Source organism: Prinia subflava, chromosome 8 (assembly GCF_021018805.1).
Source record: "Prinia subflava isolate CZ2003 ecotype Zambia chromosome 8, Cam_Psub_1.2, whole genome shotgun sequence".
Lineage (NCBI taxonomy): Eukaryota > Metazoa > Chordata > Aves > Passeriformes > Cisticolidae > Prinia > Prinia subflava.
Window position 1 is genome coordinate 34,975,055 of NC_086254.1, and position 19,882 is coordinate 34,994,936.

The 19,882-nt window shown below is 55.1% G+C and overlaps 1 protein-coding gene across 5 annotated transcripts in view; it reads left to right on the plus strand.

Annotated features, from left to right (window-relative positions):
* The window catches only part of RALY (RALY heterogeneous nuclear ribonucleoprotein), a 115,889-nt gene that overhangs the window by 92,262 nt on the left and 3,745 nt on the right, over nt 1–19,882 (plus strand). For all 5 annotated transcript variants that reach the window (XM_063404690.1, XM_063404687.1, XM_063404689.1 and 2 more), the window contains 6 exons: nt 4,422–4,686; nt 9,406–9,478; nt 15,567–15,614; nt 15,730–15,890; nt 16,745–16,858; nt 17,935–18,080. In XM_063404690.1, the coding sequence (XP_063260760.1) occupies nt 4,431–4,686; nt 9,406–9,478; nt 15,567–15,614; nt 15,730–15,890; nt 16,745–16,858; nt 17,935–18,080 (798 nt within the window). In that variant the 5' untranslated portion in view covers nt 4,422–4,430. The remainder of the gene's footprint in view (nt 1–4,421; nt 4,687–9,405; nt 9,479–15,566; nt 15,615–15,729; nt 15,891–16,744; nt 16,859–17,934; nt 18,081–19,882) is intronic.

Genomic DNA, 19,882 nt, shown 5'->3' on the forward strand with positions numbered 1-19,882 from the left:
AGGCTGCAGCCTGGCTCGTGCCCTGGCTGCTGGCACACGCAGTGCCCCCAGGGGTTGTGAGACACCAGTGATGGGCCCAGACCCTCTGAGTGTTCCCCAGCCTTGGCCTTCCCCTCTCCCTGCTGCCAAATCCCTGCTGCCTGCCTGGGCAGGGCCAGCAGGGTGTGGCAGATGGCCCTGGAGAGCTCCCATCTGCAGAGTTGCCGAGGTCCCACTGCCTCCCTCCCCAGCCCTCCCAGCAGCAGGGCCATCACCTTGCCTGACCTTGGCCTGGCCATCTGGTGGCCCTGTCCCATCTCCATCAGCCCAGACACGTCCTCTGCACTGACCGTCCGTGTCCCGAGGTGACACTGGGAATTCCCAGGGAGCAGCTCCCCGCTCCATCAGTGTCCCTGCAGTGCAGGGTGTGTTACCCAGAGGCTTTCCAAAGCTCTTCCACAGGGCTGGAAGTGCTCATCCCATGTCCAGCTGTATGGGACTGTTGGGACCCAGCCCCCCAGGTGGGCAGGAGGGGACACAGCACAGAGAACCAGCACAGCACGTGCTGCTCCAGCTGCAGGGAGCGTGGGGAAGGTCACAGGGGCCAGACGAGGAGGGTGCAGGGTGGGGATGGGCAGCAGGGACCCGGGGCAGGCCCAGATTCCCGTTTTCCAACCCCCCACAAGTCCATGGCAGCCAAAATCTTCATCTTGGGAGATGCCTTTGGAGATTTCCTTCTCCCAGTGAAGATCCATCTGGAACATTCCTGCTCACACCTCAGCTTCATCCAGATCTTTCTTTTAGGAGCAAACCTACATGGGGAAGGGTTCATTGACAGCTGCAGAGCTGGCTCATGTTGCACCTGCTGAGAGCCCATGGAATTTGGGGGAAAGCACAGTTTCATACCCCCACCCTCCCCACACCCCACCTGAATCCTGCAGCCAGCCTGTTCCAGCCCAGGCACAGAGGCAGCTTTACCCACAGCCCTCCTACACAGCCTTAAGGAGCTCAGCCCCTGATGTAATTGGGGTTTGCAGCTGCAAACAGCTGGGCAGAGCTTCAGGCTCATGGAAATCATACCTGACTGGGCTGATCAGTCCTTGGGCTTTGCCTGATTTAGGGCTGGGGATAGCAGCAGTGAAGCTCTTCAGTGCCGGGGTGTGAAAGCAGGGTCAGGGGTGTATTTGATGTATCAGTTCTGTGTCTGATTTTGAGGAAGAGAGCATTCCCCAGCAGTGCCTGCAGCAGGCTCAGAGCTGGAAATCTGACCAAGCTACTTTTTTTCTGTGGCAGAGTGACATGGTTGGTGTCTGCCCTAACTTGAGGAAGGCTTTGGACACGGTCCTGCAACATCCTGGCATCCAGTGCTGGATGGTGGATTCCAAGGATGGGGAGGAGGGCTCAGACTCTGCCCAGGGACCAGGGGAATTTCTCTGAGGTCTGGGGGAAAGGGGGGCCATGGGTGAGTAGAAAATGGGTTGGAGACTTGCTCAGACTCCACCAGATGAGAATGGAGAAGTGGGAGTGCATCCTGTAGAGGGGAAGCAGCTTAGAGGGACCAAGGGTGTCCCTGTGGCATGGCCTGGGGTGGGGGAAAGAGGTGCCAGGGCAGACTGGCTCTGAAACAAGAAAACACCAAAGGGTTTCAGGAGCTGGAGACTCCAGGAGTCACCAGGTGTAAAGCCCCGTGCTGGAGTCACCTGTGTGACACTGCTGAATCCCCAGGGAAAGGAGGGCTGTCCGTGGGTTCACAGCAGCTCTGATGTGTCCTCGGGGCAGCAAGGCCACCCAGGGCCACCTGGCTGCAGACACCCCAAAGTCTGCAGGCTCTCTGAAGGTCCTGCACAGCCTCAGCCACTGCCAGAACCTTCAGGATGGAGATTCCCTGGGCACTGGGAATCTCCAGCCTCCATCCAGGCTTGGTGCAGATCCTCAGGATTTTTGTGAAATGAGTCCTTGAGGCTTTAGCTGGGTACCCAGGGTGACCAAAGAGCTGGAAAAAGCCTCTGTTTCTCCTCGTCTGCACCAGTTTCCTTTGGGAACCTCTTCCAGGTGGCACTGCAAAAATAAATTCAAATAGAGGGCATTAAACAAGGGCTGATGTAGGGGTGGAAGTTGGAGCACCACTTACCAAAGGTTGAGAATTGAATTCACTTAGATTACTTTAAAAGTCCTGTCCTTTGGCTATTTTTCCCAGTGTTTTAAGGAAAACTCTGCCTGCCAGGAATTGGTTTTAAAGTAATAAAACAAAAGTCTCTGGCTCTTCTAATCTGTAAGCGTGAAAGAGAAAATATGAGCCAGACTCAGACAAAGCCTAACTTTTTTTTTTATGATTGGATTTAGCAGGAAGATTATTTCCAGCCTCAGTGGCAGGTTAATGGAGTCACAGGGGTTGGAGCCAGAGATTTATTGTGGAGCCACATCCTCACAGAGAGGCTCAGACTTGCCAGGTGTCCCCAGTGCTCTGTGTGGTCTGGATTTAAATGGTGAGAGGGAAGGAGTGTCCAGCTCTTTGTGCTCCCAGGTGGGGAGGTGGAGGTGTGCCCCTGGCAGCTGGGCACAGAGCACATTGCTGTGGATTGTTCCAGCATCCTGTGGCTCCTGGGTCAGGCTGCAAACACCCCCTGCCTGTGGGGATGGGGCAGTCTCCTCCCATGTCCCTGTCCTGTCTAGAATTTCAGATCCTGGGGTTTGGAGCAGTGCTGGTGAGCCCTAACACAGCGATGCCGGTCTGTGTGGGCACCCTCGGGCAGAGGGGGACTGTGGCAGGAGCTGGTCCTGAGGAACTGGGAGCTCATAAGGGAAGGCATCCACCCCCAAGGAGCCAAAATGGGCCTCCCCTGGCAGAGGGTGAGGTGGCTGTGATGGTGTTCTCCCCCCTAACAGAGAGAGAAGCAACCAGAGAGTTTGTGTCCTGTGGGGCATCTCTGTGCAGGAGAGTGCAAGGAAGAAGCAGGACTGGAGTTTTGGAACGTCTTGGATGCAACCCCAAAATATTGTGGCTTCTTACCAGGCTCAGCTTGCCAGAACAGGGGTGTAGGAAAGAGAATTCCATGGCTTAGGGGCTCAGCAAAACTGGAATATCCCACACTGCCCTGTCAGTACCTCGGGCAGGCTGGCTGGGGGCAGCAGAGCCCGCCAGGGGTTGGGGACCAGGGGGACAGGGGCCACAGGGGCTGCACCAGTGCAGGCAGGCAGCTGCCACTGTCCCCACCTCGGAGCAGGCTGCTCAGACTTGGGCTTGGAGCCCAGAGAGCCAAAACCCCAAAGCCAGGCAGTACCAGGCAGGGGACACCGGGCCCTGTGGTAGCAGTGCAACCCCTGTGCCAGGCTTGGGGCCCTCCAGAAGTTGTGGACACCTTGGTTTTGGGTGTCCACAAAAAAACCTGTGTTTGCTGCTGGAAGGGGCTGGGGAAGAGCAGCACCTCAATGTGCATCACAAAACACCTTGCACAGCTCCGGGGTAAATCCCACGCCTGTGTGTACAGCTCAGCGGGGATCCCAGAGCATCCCTCCGGGTCTGGGAGATGGAAATCAAAGCGATCTCTCTGGACAGCTGTGGGTTTTGCTGAGTTTAAGCAGACAGGCCACACTGCCTGGGATTTCTCACCATTTCCATCCCTGTTCCTCGTGTTCAGAGGGCAAACCTGTTCCCAGTGGCTGCCCACGAGCTGCCCGAGGCACGAAGGAGGAGGAGGATGCTGCCTTGCAGCCGCGGGAAGGGGCTTGGAGTGGCTCCAGCTAGCTGCGATGGTGATTTCCGAGCTCACAGTGACACCTTCTGTTTGCACAAAATCCAGCCCAAAACGCAGCGTGCAGGCAGGCAGGGCACTGCAGGTGCCAGCAGGAGCACACAGGCTGATCACTGCTTAAATCTCTTAATTTATATCCAGAAATCCCAATATCCTTCCAGGTGCAAGTGTGGCCCTGCAGGGACAAACCCATCGCTGTGCACGGTGAGGGCTGGGCTGGGAGGTGTTGGCAGGGGAGAGCCTGGAAAATGGGCATGAACCAAGGTGCTGGATGCAGACTGCTTCAAAAAGAGTTCTTTGAATTGTGATTTTAGCACAGAGAGGTGAAAGCTTTGGTATGTCAGCATGAAAGCTTTTACTTAGATGTGAAATGGATTTAAATCTTGGTTTCTCCCCTTAAAGCAATCTTAGAATCACAGAATACCCTGTGTTGTAAGGGACCCAGAAGCATCAGTACAGTCCAACTCCTGGCCCTGCACAGAACCAACCAGCTGTCAGCCTGATCAATTCATTTCTGCAAGAATTTGGGATTAACTGTGCCAGTGGTCTCCCAGCACCCAGGGGCTCCCGGAGATGGGGAGTGACCAGTTGAAATTGAGGAGCCGCTTCCTCCACCGAGAGATGTGTCCCCCACCCGTTTTTCTGTGAATCCCTTTGCACACCCCCCTGACTCCCCACCTGTCCTTGCAGGCGTCCAAGATGTCCTTGAAGGTGCAGACGAGCAACATCACCAACAAGAATGACCCCAAGTCCATCAACTCGCGGGTGTTCATCGGCAACCTCAACACGGCGGTGGTGAAGAAGTCGGACGTGGAGACCATCTTCTGCAAGTACGGCCGCGTGGTCGGCTGCTCTGTGCACAAGGGCTACGCCTTCGTGCAGTACTCCAACGAGAGGCACGCGCGCGCCGCCGTGCTGGGCGAGAACGGCCGCGTGCTGGCCGGACAGACCCTGGGTGAGTCGCGGCCTGGAGCCTGCTGGCTCGGCTCTTCTGCTGCCTTTCCCCTCCTCCCAGTTTGGAAATGTGTGAGGTTTGAGCGGGGCCAACTGAGGAATGAGAGAGGCTTGGTGTGAAGTGGTTTATGACACGGCTGGGTCGGTGTCACCAAGGTCAGAGTGTTCCAGTCCGTGCCATCGTGCAAAAGCCTTCTAGCACAGAGTCCCCATGTCCCAAGCAGCAGCGGCAGCAGCACACAATGCATTCCATCCATAAATCATCCAACAGCTACAGACACGGTGCTATCACCGTCTGTCTGCACCTGTCCTGGTCTAACACACTTGTGCCACAAAGCTCCTCATTCCTTACACAAGGCCCACGCCAAAGCCTGTCTATTCTGTCTGCAATGTCAGCAATGCTGTGTTGTGTTTGTGTATTGTCTAGGACTTAGTTAACTCTGCACAAGGTAGTGCTACTGAACTTTAAACCGGACTTTAGGGCTTTTCCATCAACTAATACACTCTCTTATTTGCTTAAGGCACTTAAGGCATATTTATACTCACCTAAAACTAAAATTTCCATTCCTACTTCATGTCTGTGTGACTTTATGTATCTCAGTTTCTCCAAGGGTTTCAAACCAACCCCTACATTCTTTTCTGCTTCTTTTGTGTGCACGGGGTCTTGGGAGATTTCTATCTGGTTTTCAACAGAAATGGAACTAGAGATAATTTTAGTAAGGAGGTAATACAAGAAAGTGGATTTTTATCTTAAGGCTTTCAGGGGCAGTGGAAAGATGTCCACAAAAGCCCACTCAGCCCACAGGAGTGAGTATATTTTTATAGGCTTTAGGAAATTAGGATAATTGATAAGAAGTCCCAATTAGGAGGACAAGTGGAAAGGCAATTCCGCCCTAGGTCAAGCCCCTTCTCTGGAACCCCACTCTTGGCCCTGGCTGTACCCTGTCCATGAAATGGATCTCCAGGAGTTGTTCTCAGCCTTGGTTCCCAGGAAGAACCGAGGTAGCACTGGGGCCTTGTACCCCCAGGGCTTGGAGCTCTGGAAGTTGTTTTGTTTTTCAGCCTAGGGAAAGGCCAGGGAAAATTACTGGGACAATTAGTCACTAAGACAATAGACTACAGAGCTACAAATAGATGTGCAAAGAATAGAGAGAGCATATAAAAGAACAAAAGAGGCAAAACCCAAACCAGCATCAGTTCTGTAGGGGATGGTGAAGGGATGGCCAGTGCCAGGTCAGACTGGGATGTTGGATCTGCAGAGTGGGTCAGAGATGGCACAGCAGGCAGAGTGACAAGGCAGGCTCAGCAGGATCCATGGCCAGGCACAGAGCTGGAGACCAGCATTCCAACTGCACCCCCAGGCAGGGGCTGAAGGCTCCCTGCTCCCTTGTGGGGTGGGATCAAAGGGGCATGTGTGACATGGTGGCCCAAAACCTCAGCTCAGGGCTGTGATTGTAGGAGCCAAACAGCAAAACCACAGTTCTGGATCATCCCATGGCCTTGTCCTGGAACTGCTGGGGAAGAAGGAGAGTGGGGAAAGACAATTCCTGGTATCAAAGACACTGATAGGACAAGGGGAATGGCTTCCCACTGCCAGAGAGCAGGGTTAGATGGAATACTGAGAAGGAATTCTTCCCCATGAGGGAGGTGTGGCCCTGGCACAGGGTGCCCAGAGCAGTTGTGGCTTCCCCTGCATCCCTGGCAGTGTCCCAGGCCAGGCTGGACAGGGCTTGGAGCAGCCTGGAACAGTGGAAGGTGTCCCTGCCATGGCAGGGGTGGCACTGGGTGAGCTTTAAGATCCCTTCCAACCCAAACCATTCTAGGATTCAACCATTCCCTTTGAGGACCAGGTCTTACCCTCAGCCTGTCAGGAGAGCTGATCTCCAGAGCAGTTCAGCCTAGTTTCAGCCAGCAGATGTTAAACAAGAGAACTTCCCCTCACATCTGCACTGCTGTGGGATGAGAACTAACAAGCAAATCCCCACAGCTGCATCTTTGCTTTTTCAGATTGCTCTGAGGTGCTCTTGTCACCAGCTCCAAGCTGAGAATTGGAACTGGGGACAGGATTTTTAATGAAAAATGGTGATTTCCAAGCCTGCTGTGGGCAATGGGCACCAAGGAAAGCAATTTGCAGCCCATTCCCACCCTGCTGCTGGCACAGCAGCCTGACATAAGAAGTTGTGCTGAGGCCATGCTGCTTCCTCTGAGGTTTATCCAGAAACTTCTGCTGACTTCTCTGGAGCTCCAGAGAGCAGAGCTGCAGACCTGGCAGAGCTCAGCATGCTGGGAAAGCTTCCAGCCCAGATGTTGCCCACATGTGCAGCCTGAGATGGGATGGAGAGGGCCTTGGGGAACCCAGGAGCTCCTTGTGATGCTCCAGACAGACAGAGGAGTTGTGGCCAAGAGACAGAGAGTCCCTGCTCACTTGGCTGAAGAGAGAGATGAGAGGTTTGCCGTGAGAAAAGTCTCCTCTTGGGAAAGCTCAGCTGGGAGATGCACCATGGCAGCAGGAAGGGTTCACAGGCAGGGAGCTGCAGCTGGGCAGGGCTGTGCCCTGGGCTGCAGCAAGGAAGGGCTGATCCCCCTGGTCCCCTGCAGTGCCAGCAGCCTTGGTGGCTCAGCAGGCCCAGAAAGGTGACTGTGTGTGAAATGTTCCTGCTGGCAGCAGCTGGCCCTGGACCTGCCCTGTGCCTACGGGCAGCCCTTGAACCATTCAGGCTCAACCCTCCCCTGCTGCTGGGAATGGCAGCGTGGAGAGAGGGGGAAGGCAGCAAGGAAAAGACAGGCTCTGATGGGAATGTGCCTCCAGAGCAGCACTCGGAGCCATGCCTGAGCCGGCCACACCACAGCACATTTGTTGTTGAAGCTCAGAAAGAGGCCAAGCTCTGGCTTCAGCAGGAATGAGGTCTCTTGACAGACCCTAAAAGGCAGCCAAGGAATTGCACAGCAAGGCCCTGGCAGTGGGAGTGTGTCCATGCTCCTCCAGAGTCGTGTCCTGCATGTGCAGCCTGTGCTCCTCCTGCTCAGCTCCTGCCAGCAGTGCTGCAGCCCTCCTGTGCTCCTGAGCATGATTTTCGTGGTTAATACCTAAGTCAGCAGGATGTTCCTTTGGATCACTTTGTAGGCTCTTTATTTTGATGGTGCGTGGACCCACCTGTCCACATTTCCTCATAAAGTCCCTTACAAAGCATGAAAAAACCAGAAGTTTGAAATGGCCTGATGTGCTAAAAGTTGCTTGGACGTCCTCTAAGGTGCAGGTAGAAGAAAGCAAGGCATCGTTGAAGAAATTCCTCCCTGAGATGATGCTGAGACCCTGGCACAGGGTGCCCAGAGAAGCTCTGGCTGCCCCTGGATCCCTGGCAGTGTCCAAGGCCAGGCTGGACAGGGCTGGGAGCACCCTGGGACAGTGGAAGGTGTCCCTGCCATGGCAGGAGGTGAAATGGGATGGGCTTTCAGGGAAGATTTTTTCCAGCCCAAACCATTCTGGGAACTTTTTCTCCCACCACCTCTCTGGTCCATCCCAGTGCTCCCGTGGGGCACTGGTCTCATGGAGCTGCAGGATGTACCCAGGGGTGGGACACTCTCAGCCCCTCGTTCTCTGTGGGGGACCAGGTCCCTCAGGGCAGGTCAAGAGAGGCCCCTGAGGACCAACACCTTCAGCAGGTGACCCATCTGTGATGAAGAGTCTCCTGAACCTCCGCAGCCTTCTCCAGAAACAGATGTGGCTCCTCTGAGCTCCTGGAGATCACTGGCCTCACACCAGCTGATGAAGAGGGTTCTTGCCAGCCCCATGGACTCAGCAGCTGGTCTTTCACTCCCTCACTTCCACTGCCTGGATTTTTGAAATATGATATTTATTTACGTAAATATTCCTTTCTCTTTATTCCTGCCATGTCTGAGGTCCATGGTTTTGTGGTGGGCTTGGCAGTGCTGGTCCACATGTGGAAATCCTGTCTTGCTCAGCTCAGACCTGACATGCCCAGAGGTCTGACACCTCTTCATACACACAGGACCTGAAGAACCAACAGGGTTTAGGGCTGATTGAGAAGGCAGTGGGGCATTTGCCACACTCACCTCTCTGAGTTCTGGCTCCACACTTGATGTTAGATTGTCAGGCTCTCAGCAGCTCCGTGAAATTGGCTGTGTCACTTGATTCTCACTTCAAAAGCATGTTTGGAACCATGGCCAAGGAGTAACATTTCCTCTGGGGATTAGAGGAGCTCGTTCCCCCCTCCCCTGGCAGAAGATGCTCCCCCAAGAGCAGCTGCAGGCAGGCACTGTGCAGAGCTGAACACAGCCAGATCCACAGCAGAGCCTGGCTGCCTTGTGCCCAGCATTCCCTGTTATTCCTGAAGGATCAGGGCGTGGATGCTCAGCAGTCAGCACCATGCACCAGGTTTGGATTTTGCCTTATCACACCAAACTCTCTCAAGAAAGCTGTCCTGGATTTGTGTGTGTGGAGTGGTCTGTGTGCAGGGCACTGACTGCTCAGGAACGGTGAGTGGCTCTGGAAAGGAAAAGAAAGAGGTTTGCCAAGTGCCAGGGTTGATTCACCTTCACCAGCAGGCCCCAGCCGTGCCAGAAGCAGGTGGGAATGTGTGGGGGGTGTGGGGGAGCTGGTTTCTCTCTGGCAGGGCTGTGTGCATCAGCCCCAGCTCCATGCTCGGGTGCAGGTGGGCAGGGATGTGCCATGTCACAGCTGCGTGTCCCTTCCTTGCAGACATCAACATGGCCGGGGAGCCCAAACCCAACAGACCCAAAGGGCTGAAGAGAGCAGCCTCTGCCTTGTACAGGTAGGTGTCAAGCACAATGGGTGAGGTCTCTGGGCTGGTGTTTGCCCTCCAGCACCCCCAAGCACTGCCCTGAGCTCCCTGCTGCCTGCCCGCAGCAGCCTGGGCACTGCTGCACATCCAGAGCTTCTCCCAGGGGCTCCTTCCCTCATCAGTGCCCCTCGGGTGGGAGATTTCCTGGGCATGGTCCCACCTGTGCAGGTGTTGGACCTGGAGAGGGTTGGGGAAGGGTGGGCAGAGCTGCTTTGACCACACCACAGGAGAGGTAGCAAGAGGAGCACCCCCTCCAGCCAGGGAGCAGGAGTGAGCACAGAGGTGTGGGGGGAAAACAGGCAACAGGGATCATGCAGGGAAAGATAAGAATGATTGTGGAAGGGGGAGAAGAAGGGAAGAGAGTGGGAAGCCCTTGGGGTGACAGACGGAGGTGAACCAAGGAGGTGGCTGGGGGAAATCCCAAGGGAGCCTGTTCTGGGGAGCACAACCAGGGGCTCAAGGGAACAGGAGGGACAGGTGGGACATGGAGAGGTCTGTGGCACGTGGAGCGTGTTACAGATGCCAGTGAGCCCTCACCTCGAGCATTTATCATTATTTTCACAAGAGGTGAAGATTTTCATTTAAGCCCTAGATTCTGGAGTCAGGGAATGCAGGAGAAACTCATTAAGTTCTTGCTTCTGGTTGCAGAAGGGGAAACTTGAAAAGGTGTGTCAGGAGCGCCCTGCAGGTTCAGGAACCCAAAACCAAATAACAAGGTCCCCAAATATGTTTTATTTATAAACTGTCATAATTTTGATGTCAGTCTCATGGTGAGGAGACTGGGGGGCTGACTCAGGAATTCAAAGGTGTGAGGTTGGGAGGAAAAGACTAAAATCAGTATTGGGGTTATAGGTGGGTGTAGCAAAAGGGGAAATCTTGAGAGAACTGGAGATTTTTCCAGAAAAAGAAGAAATAGGTCTGAGGGGTGAAGAGAACCTTGTGATTCACACTCAGCCATGTGGTCCTGCACCGGTGTGGTGTGGAATGGCAAATCCTGGTTAGAAAATGCAGCTCTGGCACAGCCAGAGCCCCCAGAGCCCCAGCAGCCTCCCACCACCCACAGGGTGTCCCTGGGTTCCTCCCAGGAGCCTCTCAGCCCAGCTCCCCCTGGCAGCTTTCAGGCACGTTTCTCCTCCCCCCGGGACCCTTTGCCTTTCCCAGGACATGGCTGTCTGGATTCCTGGGGATGCCACTTGAGGGGAAGGAGATGGGAGCAGAGATGACACAAATCCTGCTGTTCAGCAGCACGTGCACTGCTCACGTGGGGCTGGGGCCATAACACACATCAGCTCCTTCCATACATCTTGCACTAACGAGCTTTTCATTTACTGCTCAGCCGTGTCTGGAGCACTAATCCCTTCCTCTGGAATGACCAATATTTCAGACTTCCAGACTGCTGAGAGAGATGTTTGCTCCCTCCCACAAATATGGATATGCTAAAATATGGGCCAGAGAACTGCAGTGCTCCGAGCTCCAGCAATATTTCATCCCAGACTGGCTGTCAGATTGAAACTTTGCCATCTGGACTGGCAGAACTTACAATATCACCTGGAAAACAGGGATCCCAGGTCTGCAGCGAGCTGTGGTTACAGCTTCCCAAACCACCATCAATTTTTCTAAATGTTAGACTTCAAAAATCACAGCACTGTAATTTATAGAAGTGCTGTGTTAAACACAGCAGAGGATTTTTTCCAAAGGCCAGGTTTTGCTTTGCCTCACTCCAAGTCTGCATGGGAGGCTCGAGGGGAAGGCAAGGCAAGGGAAATTCCATTTTGAACATACAGGAAGCAACAATTGTGACATTTTCACCTATCCACCAGCCCAGGTGGGTGTCCAGGTGTTTAACAGAAATCCTTGGGGATGTAGCCTCCCACCCCTCTCCACCCAGGCTCACGCCACCATCGGTTTTCTCAGGTGTCTCCACACGAGGTGCCTTCACTTCTTAAGAAGCCTTGCTGCCATCACTGCTCTCCCCCACTCTTGGATCTCTGGGCCGCCCTCCCTCCCTCTGGCACTCCTAGAGCATCCCTTTGCACAGGGAGGGCCCCTGGCTGCTCCTGCCTGGCACCCTGGCCACCACCACAGACACAGTGCCCATGGGGGTGCCTGGGCAGTGTCACAGCTGTGGCTGTGTCCCCAGGGAGTCGCTCACTGCCTCTCCAAATCAGCCTTCTGGCAACATTTTTTTTGTTTTCCTGCACAGCAAATGTCTGGACAGGATTTCCAGGGGCATTGGGGGTCATGTTCAGATCAGTGCCAGAGATCCCACCTGGATTTTGTCAGCTGGCTGGGAAGGGAAGGTGGCTCTGCCCTCTGGGCTTTTGGAGGCACAAATCTCTGCTCTGCCCTGCCCTGCAGAGCTGGGGCTAAGGCTGCTCCATGGCCAAAAGGACAGAGAGGACAACCTGAGCAAGAGCTGCTGGGTGTCTGCAGCTCACTGGCCCCAGGAGGGCTCTCTGAAGTGGTGACAGGGACAAACCACTGCTGCCTGACTGTCACAGCCAGTGAACACTGGCATCCATTCCCAAAGCTGCTGTCAGCCCATCCCCAAACCCTCCCAGGCCCTGGTGCTGGAGCAGTGACATCCCAGTGCCAAATCCACAAGGACAGGGCTGAGAGCAGCCCCAGGGCAGAGGGAGAGGTGAGCAATGATGTCCCAGCACTCTGGGAATGCCAGGCTTCATCCCACATTGCTTTATTTCGCACTGCCTTGGCTGTGCAGGAGGCAGGAGTCTCACACAGCCCCACAAGATCACTGTCTGATCAATGCCACGTTTTCCAAGCAGCTTTCCAGCAGGTATTCCTTTGCCCACTGCAGTAATGCCATGACAGAAGGGTGAGAGCTGAGCTCGCTGGGGCACTCGTGATTAGCAGTATCAGGCAGTAATTAAAGCACAGATGCTCAAATGCACATTTGCTGTTCAGGTCCAGGCTCCGAAGTGGCCCCACAAATGTGGTGGGGAGGCAGCACATGCAAACAATCACCCCTCAGTTAGGAACAGTTGCATTTTGAACCTGAGGCAGTAGAAATGTTGTTTGATTGCTGAAGGCCAGCAAAGCAGAGGCAATGCATCAGGAGCTGGAAGCATGGTATTCCTTGAAGCCTTCCTGCTTTCCAGCCTTTCACTCTGGTTGTCCCTGCTTTATTCTGAAAGGGTGCAATGTCACCAGCTGACTGGAAAACAGCAAAAACTATCCCTGTACACAAAGACAGGGCTGCCAGGTCACTGAGGAATGACCCCTCAGTCTCAGGATGGTTTATCCTGTGTGCAGGGGCATTTTCAGGATAAATCACCCATGCTAAGGCACTCCCTTTTACCAGCTTTTTTCCTGGATTCATTCTGGAAGACCTGCCCTGTGCTCACAGCCTGATTCCAGGGGTGCTGCTAAAACATCCAGCCCCTGCCCCTGCCTCCCTTCATCTGTGAAGCTGTGAGTGACTGGTGTGTTACAGCAGGGTCACTCAGCCACAGGCTGCCCCAAGTCCCTCATTCCAGCCCCCTGCCTGCCTTGAGGGCTGCCCCACGGTCAGCAGGAGTCAAAGCAGTGCTGCAGAGGCTGGGCTTGTGTTTTGGGAGCTCTGGACCAGCTCCCTGGGATAATTATCCCCCTAATTCCTTTGGAAAGGGTGGAAGGGTCTCCAGTGCCATCAGGATCCAGGGCCAGGGGGCAGGAGAACCCCTCACCCTTGGGCTTTGCACCCACAGATGCTCTGGGGCCCCTGCCCTGCAGTCCAGGCATGGTGTGACCCCCTCACTGCCTCTGGGAATGCCCTGCAAAACTGCCAGGAGCGATTCCCACCAGGAAAACAAACACAGGGCTGCCCAGCTTTGCTCCCACGTTCCCTACAGAAACAGAGAATAACACAGTGCAGTAACACTGGCAGGGTTCATTGGCCACTACTACAGATCTTTGAGGCTGAGCTTCATCCTGTTGGTGCTGGAGCCAGTTTCCCCCCGCCCCAAACACCCCCAAGCTTTGTGTTGTTTGTGAACAAATGCTTAAAGCTGCCTTATGGTCCCCAAGCCACAGGGACCTTCCCAGCAAGAGCAGCTCCTTGTGGAGGGAGTTTGTGCTGTGGATGAAGGCTCTGCCTCACCCCACTCAGAGCCCTGGAGCCACAAGGAGATGCCACTGTCTCCTCTTGCCTGGGACTGGGGAGAACACTGGCTCTGCTGGAGAGAGCCAGAAGCACTTCACCAGAGCCTGTCAGGATTGAAAATATTACAAAATTGCAGCAATTTCATTTGAGTTGCATCTAAGGAGGGGAAAAAATTGAAGAGGGAGAGTCTGACAGCGCAGAAGCATCCTACTTCAATTTTCCTTTCAAATGGCTTCCTATTTTGATGGTATTTTGTATTTATTGGATTCAAACAGACCTGGAGTCAAACATCCTCAGTGATCAAAGTGAATTGGCAGGCTGAGGGGAGCTATTTTCTTGGAGAGTTTTTGTATCTCCAGGTTTTACCCCAGGTTAGAACAAAAATCCAGTTACCCATGAAAAGCTCCATGGCACTGCCTCGTTCCATGCTGTCCATTTCTTCAGCCCCACAAACAGCTGGGTTCATTCCAGCATTCCTGGGAGGAATTGCCTTTCCCTTTCAATCTAGAAGAGGGAATAAATAAACACAGCTCATGCAGTGGTTGGGACAGAGGCTGTGGGATATTCCTGTCTCCTCTGAGCCCAGCAGAAACGTTAGCTACAACTGAGGTCAGAAGGGGAGGGTGCCTGAAAAGAATCTGGAATTCATCTGTCAGAAATGGCTCTTCTCCACCATGCAGTGGCGTCTGGGAGGGCTGTGGTGGTTACACCTCCACAGTCACATCTCCCCACCAGTCTCCCTGCTGAGCAGTGAAACCCTGCACTGCCCATCCCATCCTCAGCCAGCTGGGAATGCCACAGGCTGCAGCTGCTCAGGGATAAGGCCCAGCTTCATGGACTATCTCCTCACTGAAGTCCCCATGGCAGGAGCTGCATGAGCCACCTCCTTGTCCTTAACCCTGGCACCAAGTCCTTGGCCCCAGAGCAGCTCTGGTGTCTCCAACCATCCAGGTGCTCAGGTCCCCCCTAGGCACAGACTGGGTCTCCAGATGCTGCCACAGGCATCTGTGAAACCCAAGGAGCATGAAAAAATCATATTCCAGAAGCCAGCCAGTTACTGAAACTAAGCACTGGCTGGGAAGCTCAGTGCCAGAATAGGCAGGACAGACCTCCAGGGTCCAGCCTGGCATTCCTGGTCCAAACCACCCTTCCCACCAGCCACCCCAGTCAGCCACACATTGTTCTTGCCACTTCTGTCAAAGGTGCAGGATACCAAATTAACTCTCAGCTACACACTTGGGTGGTCATGCTTGCCTGTCCCCAGTTCCTCGGGCCATAGCCCTTCCCTCTCCCCCATCAATCTCTCATTCTTTTCAGCCGCTTCCAGGAGGCAGGACAGACTTTGCTTTCTGGGGCTGCAGTAATGAATTCTGTAAAAAATTCTGTTTGCTCAGAGCAGAGAGGAGACCACCAGCATCACCTCTGCCTCGGGCGGTGTTAACTGAGCACACCAGGGCAGGGGGCAGAGTTCAGCTGGGGCAGCTGTGCGGGGTCAAACCACCTGGGTTGTGCTGCCTTGTGAAACACCAGCTGCAGCAAGGGGGAAAGTGCTGCTGGGTCTGCCGGGAGTGAGGAATGCTCCTACTTTGGGTTAAAATGCAGCTCAAGCTTAAGAAAATAGGGCATGGTCATTGTCTGGTTGAGGGGGGAGAGGTTTAAATCAATGAACATCCCCATAAATATCCCCTTTGTCCCGACTTTTCTCCACACACATCTCCTTGCTCCTCCTGGAGTTAGGCAGGTTAACACCCCTGTGCCAACATCGCCCTCCCCAGTGCCCTCGGCCCCCCCGGCCTTCCCCCTGGGCCCAGCCCCGCTCCCCACAGCCAGGAGAGTCCCTCATGAAGGAAGGGATCCATTTATTTATCCTCGAAGGCCCTGGGGGCGCTCCTGAGGGAGCAATAACAATGAATTACCAGCACTAATTAACCCCTGACGCCCTGACTGTCTCTGCAGCGGCTACGACTTCGATTATGACTATTACAGAGACGACTTCTACGACAGGTGAGACCCAGCCCGCGGGGCAGGGCGGGGAGGGCTGTGGGGGCCCAGCCCGGCCTGGGGGGGTGGCTGGCAGGGCTGCCCCGGGCCCGGCTGCCATCCCCTCCCCTCCCCTCAGGATCTTCGAGTACCGGGGCCGGGTGTCGCCGGTGCCGCGGGTGGTGCCGGTGAAGCGGCCGCGCGTCACCATCCCGCTGGTGCGGCGCGTCAAGGCCACGCTGCCCGTCAAGCTCTTCGCCAGGTCGGCCGCCATCGCCAACAGCTCGGCCAAGATCAAGTGTGAGTATGTGGCAGTGCCGAGTCCCTGGAGCCCCTCGGGGGTTTCCCAGGGTCTTGCCTTGGAAGGATGGAGCACAGAGTCCTCCCCACGGTGCTTTGCACGCTGTGGCCTGCCCTGCTCTCTCCTGTCCCCGTGCCCCCGGCTCTGTGGTTTGTCCTTTCCCCGTTTCCCTGTTGGCGGTGGCATTCCTGGTGGCCGGCCCCGTTGTCCCTCTGCCCTGCCCTTTGTACTGCCCCATGCCCTCAGACCATTGGCCCCTGACCCCTGTTCAGGCCTTGTGCAGAGTACCTGGCAAGGTCTTTGTTTCTGAACTAAACCTCGCTGGAGCTGATTCACACCAAGGCCTTTCTTGCCTCTCCTTGCTGAGCCTAGCCATGGCATGTGTGTGATGTGAGAGCTTGGCTGCTTTGCCTGAATTCTTGCCAAGTGGCTTGTCCACAGGAGATGCTTATTGAGATATAGGTACCAGCTCCAGCATCTGAAAAGCACCCTGCTACATGCCAGGGCTGGGGACACGTGTGGGGCAGCACAGGGACCTCCCAAAGAAACCTCAGAATGCCCCAAGCACGTGGAAGCAGCAGCCCAGCTGCAGGGGGTGTGCCTGGGGAGGGTGCAGGTACAGCCTGAGCATGCCAAAGCCTGGGTCAGCCTCTGCAGCCTGCCTGGACACAGCACCCACAGGCCTTTTTGGGAGCAGCCCCCCAGCTTCCCTGCCAGTTTCCCAGCAAGTTTCCAGCCTGGGGTTCCTCTGTGGTTTTTCTGCCTGCTCAGGGAGGTGCCCCGGGCCAGGCGTGGGGTGGGGCTGCTCTGCAGGGCACTGAGTGCCTTCCTTTCTTTCCTTCCTCCCCCCAAGTGAAGAGCAGCGAGCTGCAGACAATCAAAACTGAGCTGACACAGATCAAATCCAACATTGATGCTCTCCTGGGCCGGCTGGAGCAGATTGCTGAGGAACAGAAGCTGTCTGCAGGTCAGTGGGGTGCGGGGATGCCTCGGGGCTGGCCTTGGCCATCACAGCTTCCTCCAGGCTCTGGCAGGGAAGTGCAAACCCCCAGATTCCAGGGTAGAATCACAGGCCAAAATTACACACCAAAATTGCTGAAATTAAGGAGTTGGGCTTTAAAATGATGAGATTTTTTTCTTTTGTCATATAGTTTATATTTTTTAGTTTGCGTTTTTTGTTCTATTTTATTTTACTCTGTTATATCCTACTGTATTGTATCCTGTCCTATCTTCTATTCTGTTCTGTTCCTTTCCCATTGTGTTCCTATGAATTTCCTATCCTATTTTCCTCTATTTTATCATGTTCTGTCCCACTCCTACCCCTATTCCTACCCCTATTCCTACCCCTATTCCTACCCCTATTCCTACCCCTATTCCTACCCCTATTCCTACCCCTATTCCTACCCCTACCCTACCCCTACCCTACCCCTCTCCTCTCCTCTCCTCTCCTCTCCTCTCCTCTCCTCTCCTCTCCTCTCCTCTCCTCTCCTCTCCTCTCCTCTCCTCTCCTCTCCTCTCCTCTCCTCTCCTCTCCTCTCCTCTCCTCTCCTCTCCTCTCCTCTCCTCTCCTCTCCTATCCCTATCCCTATCCCTATCCCTATCCCATCCGTCTTACCCTATGCTATCCTATCCTTCTCCCTACCTCTATCCCATCCTCTCCCATCCTCTCCCTCTCCTATCCCATCCCTGTCCCTACCCCTACCCTGTCCTGTCCTGCCTGGCACCCACCGTCCTGCTGGGGGCTGTAGACCCTTCCCTGCCCTCTCCAGGGTCTCCCAGGCTGCCTCCTCACAATCTCCCTGGTGCAGGAGCCCTTTCCCCCGGTGTTCCCCGGTGCAGGAGCCCTTTCCCCCGGTGTTCCCCGGTGCAGGAGCCCTTTCCCCCGGCGTTCCCCGGTGCAGGAGCCCTTTCCCCCAGCGTTCCCCGGTGCAGGAGCCCTTTCCCCGGCGTTCCCCGGTGCAGGAGCCCTTTTCCCCAGCGTTCCCCGGTGGGTGTGGGGCTCGCGGGGGCTGTGGCGCCATCCCTGACGCGCTGTCCCCGCAGAGGCGCGGAAGAAGGCGGAGAGCAGCAAGAGCGAGGTGTCCCAGGAGGACACGGCCTCCGAGGCCGAGGCTGCCGCCGAGGAGCCGCTCAACGGGGACGAGGGCGAGGAGGAGGGGCTGGCACGGGAGGAAGGCGAAGATGAACTGGTAAGAGAGCAACTTGCCAAATCCCCAGGAAAAGTAGTTATCCCTTCCTCCAAACAAATTGCGGTATTGAAATCTGATTGTTGCTCACAGCTTGTTCTTCCAAGCCGCTCTGCTGCCTGCAGAGGCGCTGCCCATGCAAACATGTGTGGACGTGCTGAAGAAACGTGGTTGGCTCTTGAAATTCAGACATTTGTCCTTGATTTCACAGCTAGGAGTGGTTTAAACCAAGCCGCTCTGCTCCCAAATGATTCGTAGATGGATTTAAACAAATAGAAGAGACAGGCTGTGTTAGATGAGCTGCATTTGCAGTGCCCTTGCAGCTGACCAGACATCCACAGAGTCACAGAAGAGTTTGGATTTGAAGGAACCTTAGAGAACTTCTCATCCCAGCCCCTGCCATGGGCAGGGACACCTTCCACTGTCCCAGGCTAGTCCAAGCCCTGTCCAGCCTGGCCTTGGGCACTTCCAGGGATCCAGGGGCAGCCACAGCTGCTCTGGGCACCCTGTGCTAGGGCCTGCCCACCCTCCCAGGGAACAATTCCTTCCCCATCTCCCATCCATTCCTGCCCTCTGGCAGTGGGAAGCCATTCCCTGTGTCCTGTCACTCCAGGCCCTTATCCAGAGTCCCTCTCCAGAGGCACTTGTCCCATGGCACAAGGCAGGGTCTGACCCCAGCAATGTGTGGGGCACACATGAGCCCCACTGCTCCTAGTCTTCCCCCAAACAAGGGTGTTCCTGGTGAACCCAGTGACAAATTGTGCATTTGGATGGGAGCCCAGTGTTTGGGTACAGAACAGATCGTTCCAGGCACTGTAGTAACACTGGCAGCACTGTCATTTATCCCAAACCAAAATTTTGCTGAGAAAATCAGCTCCAGATCCAGGCTGAGGGCAACAGGGCTGCAGGGAAGAAGGACAAGACCTGCCCTGAGTGGCCCCTGGAACAGCTCCAGTCCCTCCCCACCTCAGCACTGGTGGCAGCAGAAGAGAGGATGAAGCTCAGCATCCCTCTCCTCTTCCTCAACCCCATCCCTGGGGTGACCATGCCACACATCCACGGCACTTTCCAAGGCCTGAAACTCCTCCAAACACTCCGAGCTGGTTTGTGCTCTCCTGCTGTGCCCTGCTTGAGCTGTGATGTGTGAGGGCTCTGGACAGGGTCCTTCAGCTGGTTTGGGTCTGGGGCCTCGTGGCTGGAGTCCATCAGTCCTGCTGGAGGGGAAACATCATCCCAGGCTCTGGGAAGACAAAAGGCACAAGCTGTGTGTCAGGAAAAGGAGGGCCAGGTTTGAATTACGTCAGGGCAAACAGATGGTAGGAATTAGGAGGAAGTTTGCTGATGTTAATGATGATAAAACAGCACACAGCCTGTCAACAAAAAGTGTGCACTTCTCTGCCTTTGCTGGGGTAAGAAGACAGTGGAGAGACATCTGCTGGCAGTGGTTTGGGAAGAGCTGGTCCTCATTAACAGAAGAAAAAGATGACTGTTTCAGCTCACTTACATCTCTATTTTCGGTAACTCCCTGGTCCTGATGTGACATCAAGACCAGAAATATTCCACTGCCAGCCTCAGACAGGCTCCCAAGTGCTCTGGATGGTCAGGGCAGTGTGTGCAGGTCATGTGCAGGGAGCTTCTCAAGCCCTGCAAGGCAGCTCACCAGAGCTCACAGCAAGCTCTGAAGTCTCCCCCATTTCCTGGGAGTGACTCATTTATCCCAAACCCCAGTGTGGCTCTCCATGGACATGGCACCCACATGGCATCCCTAAAATCCCTTTGGCTCGGAGGGGCAGGGGAGTGGCAGG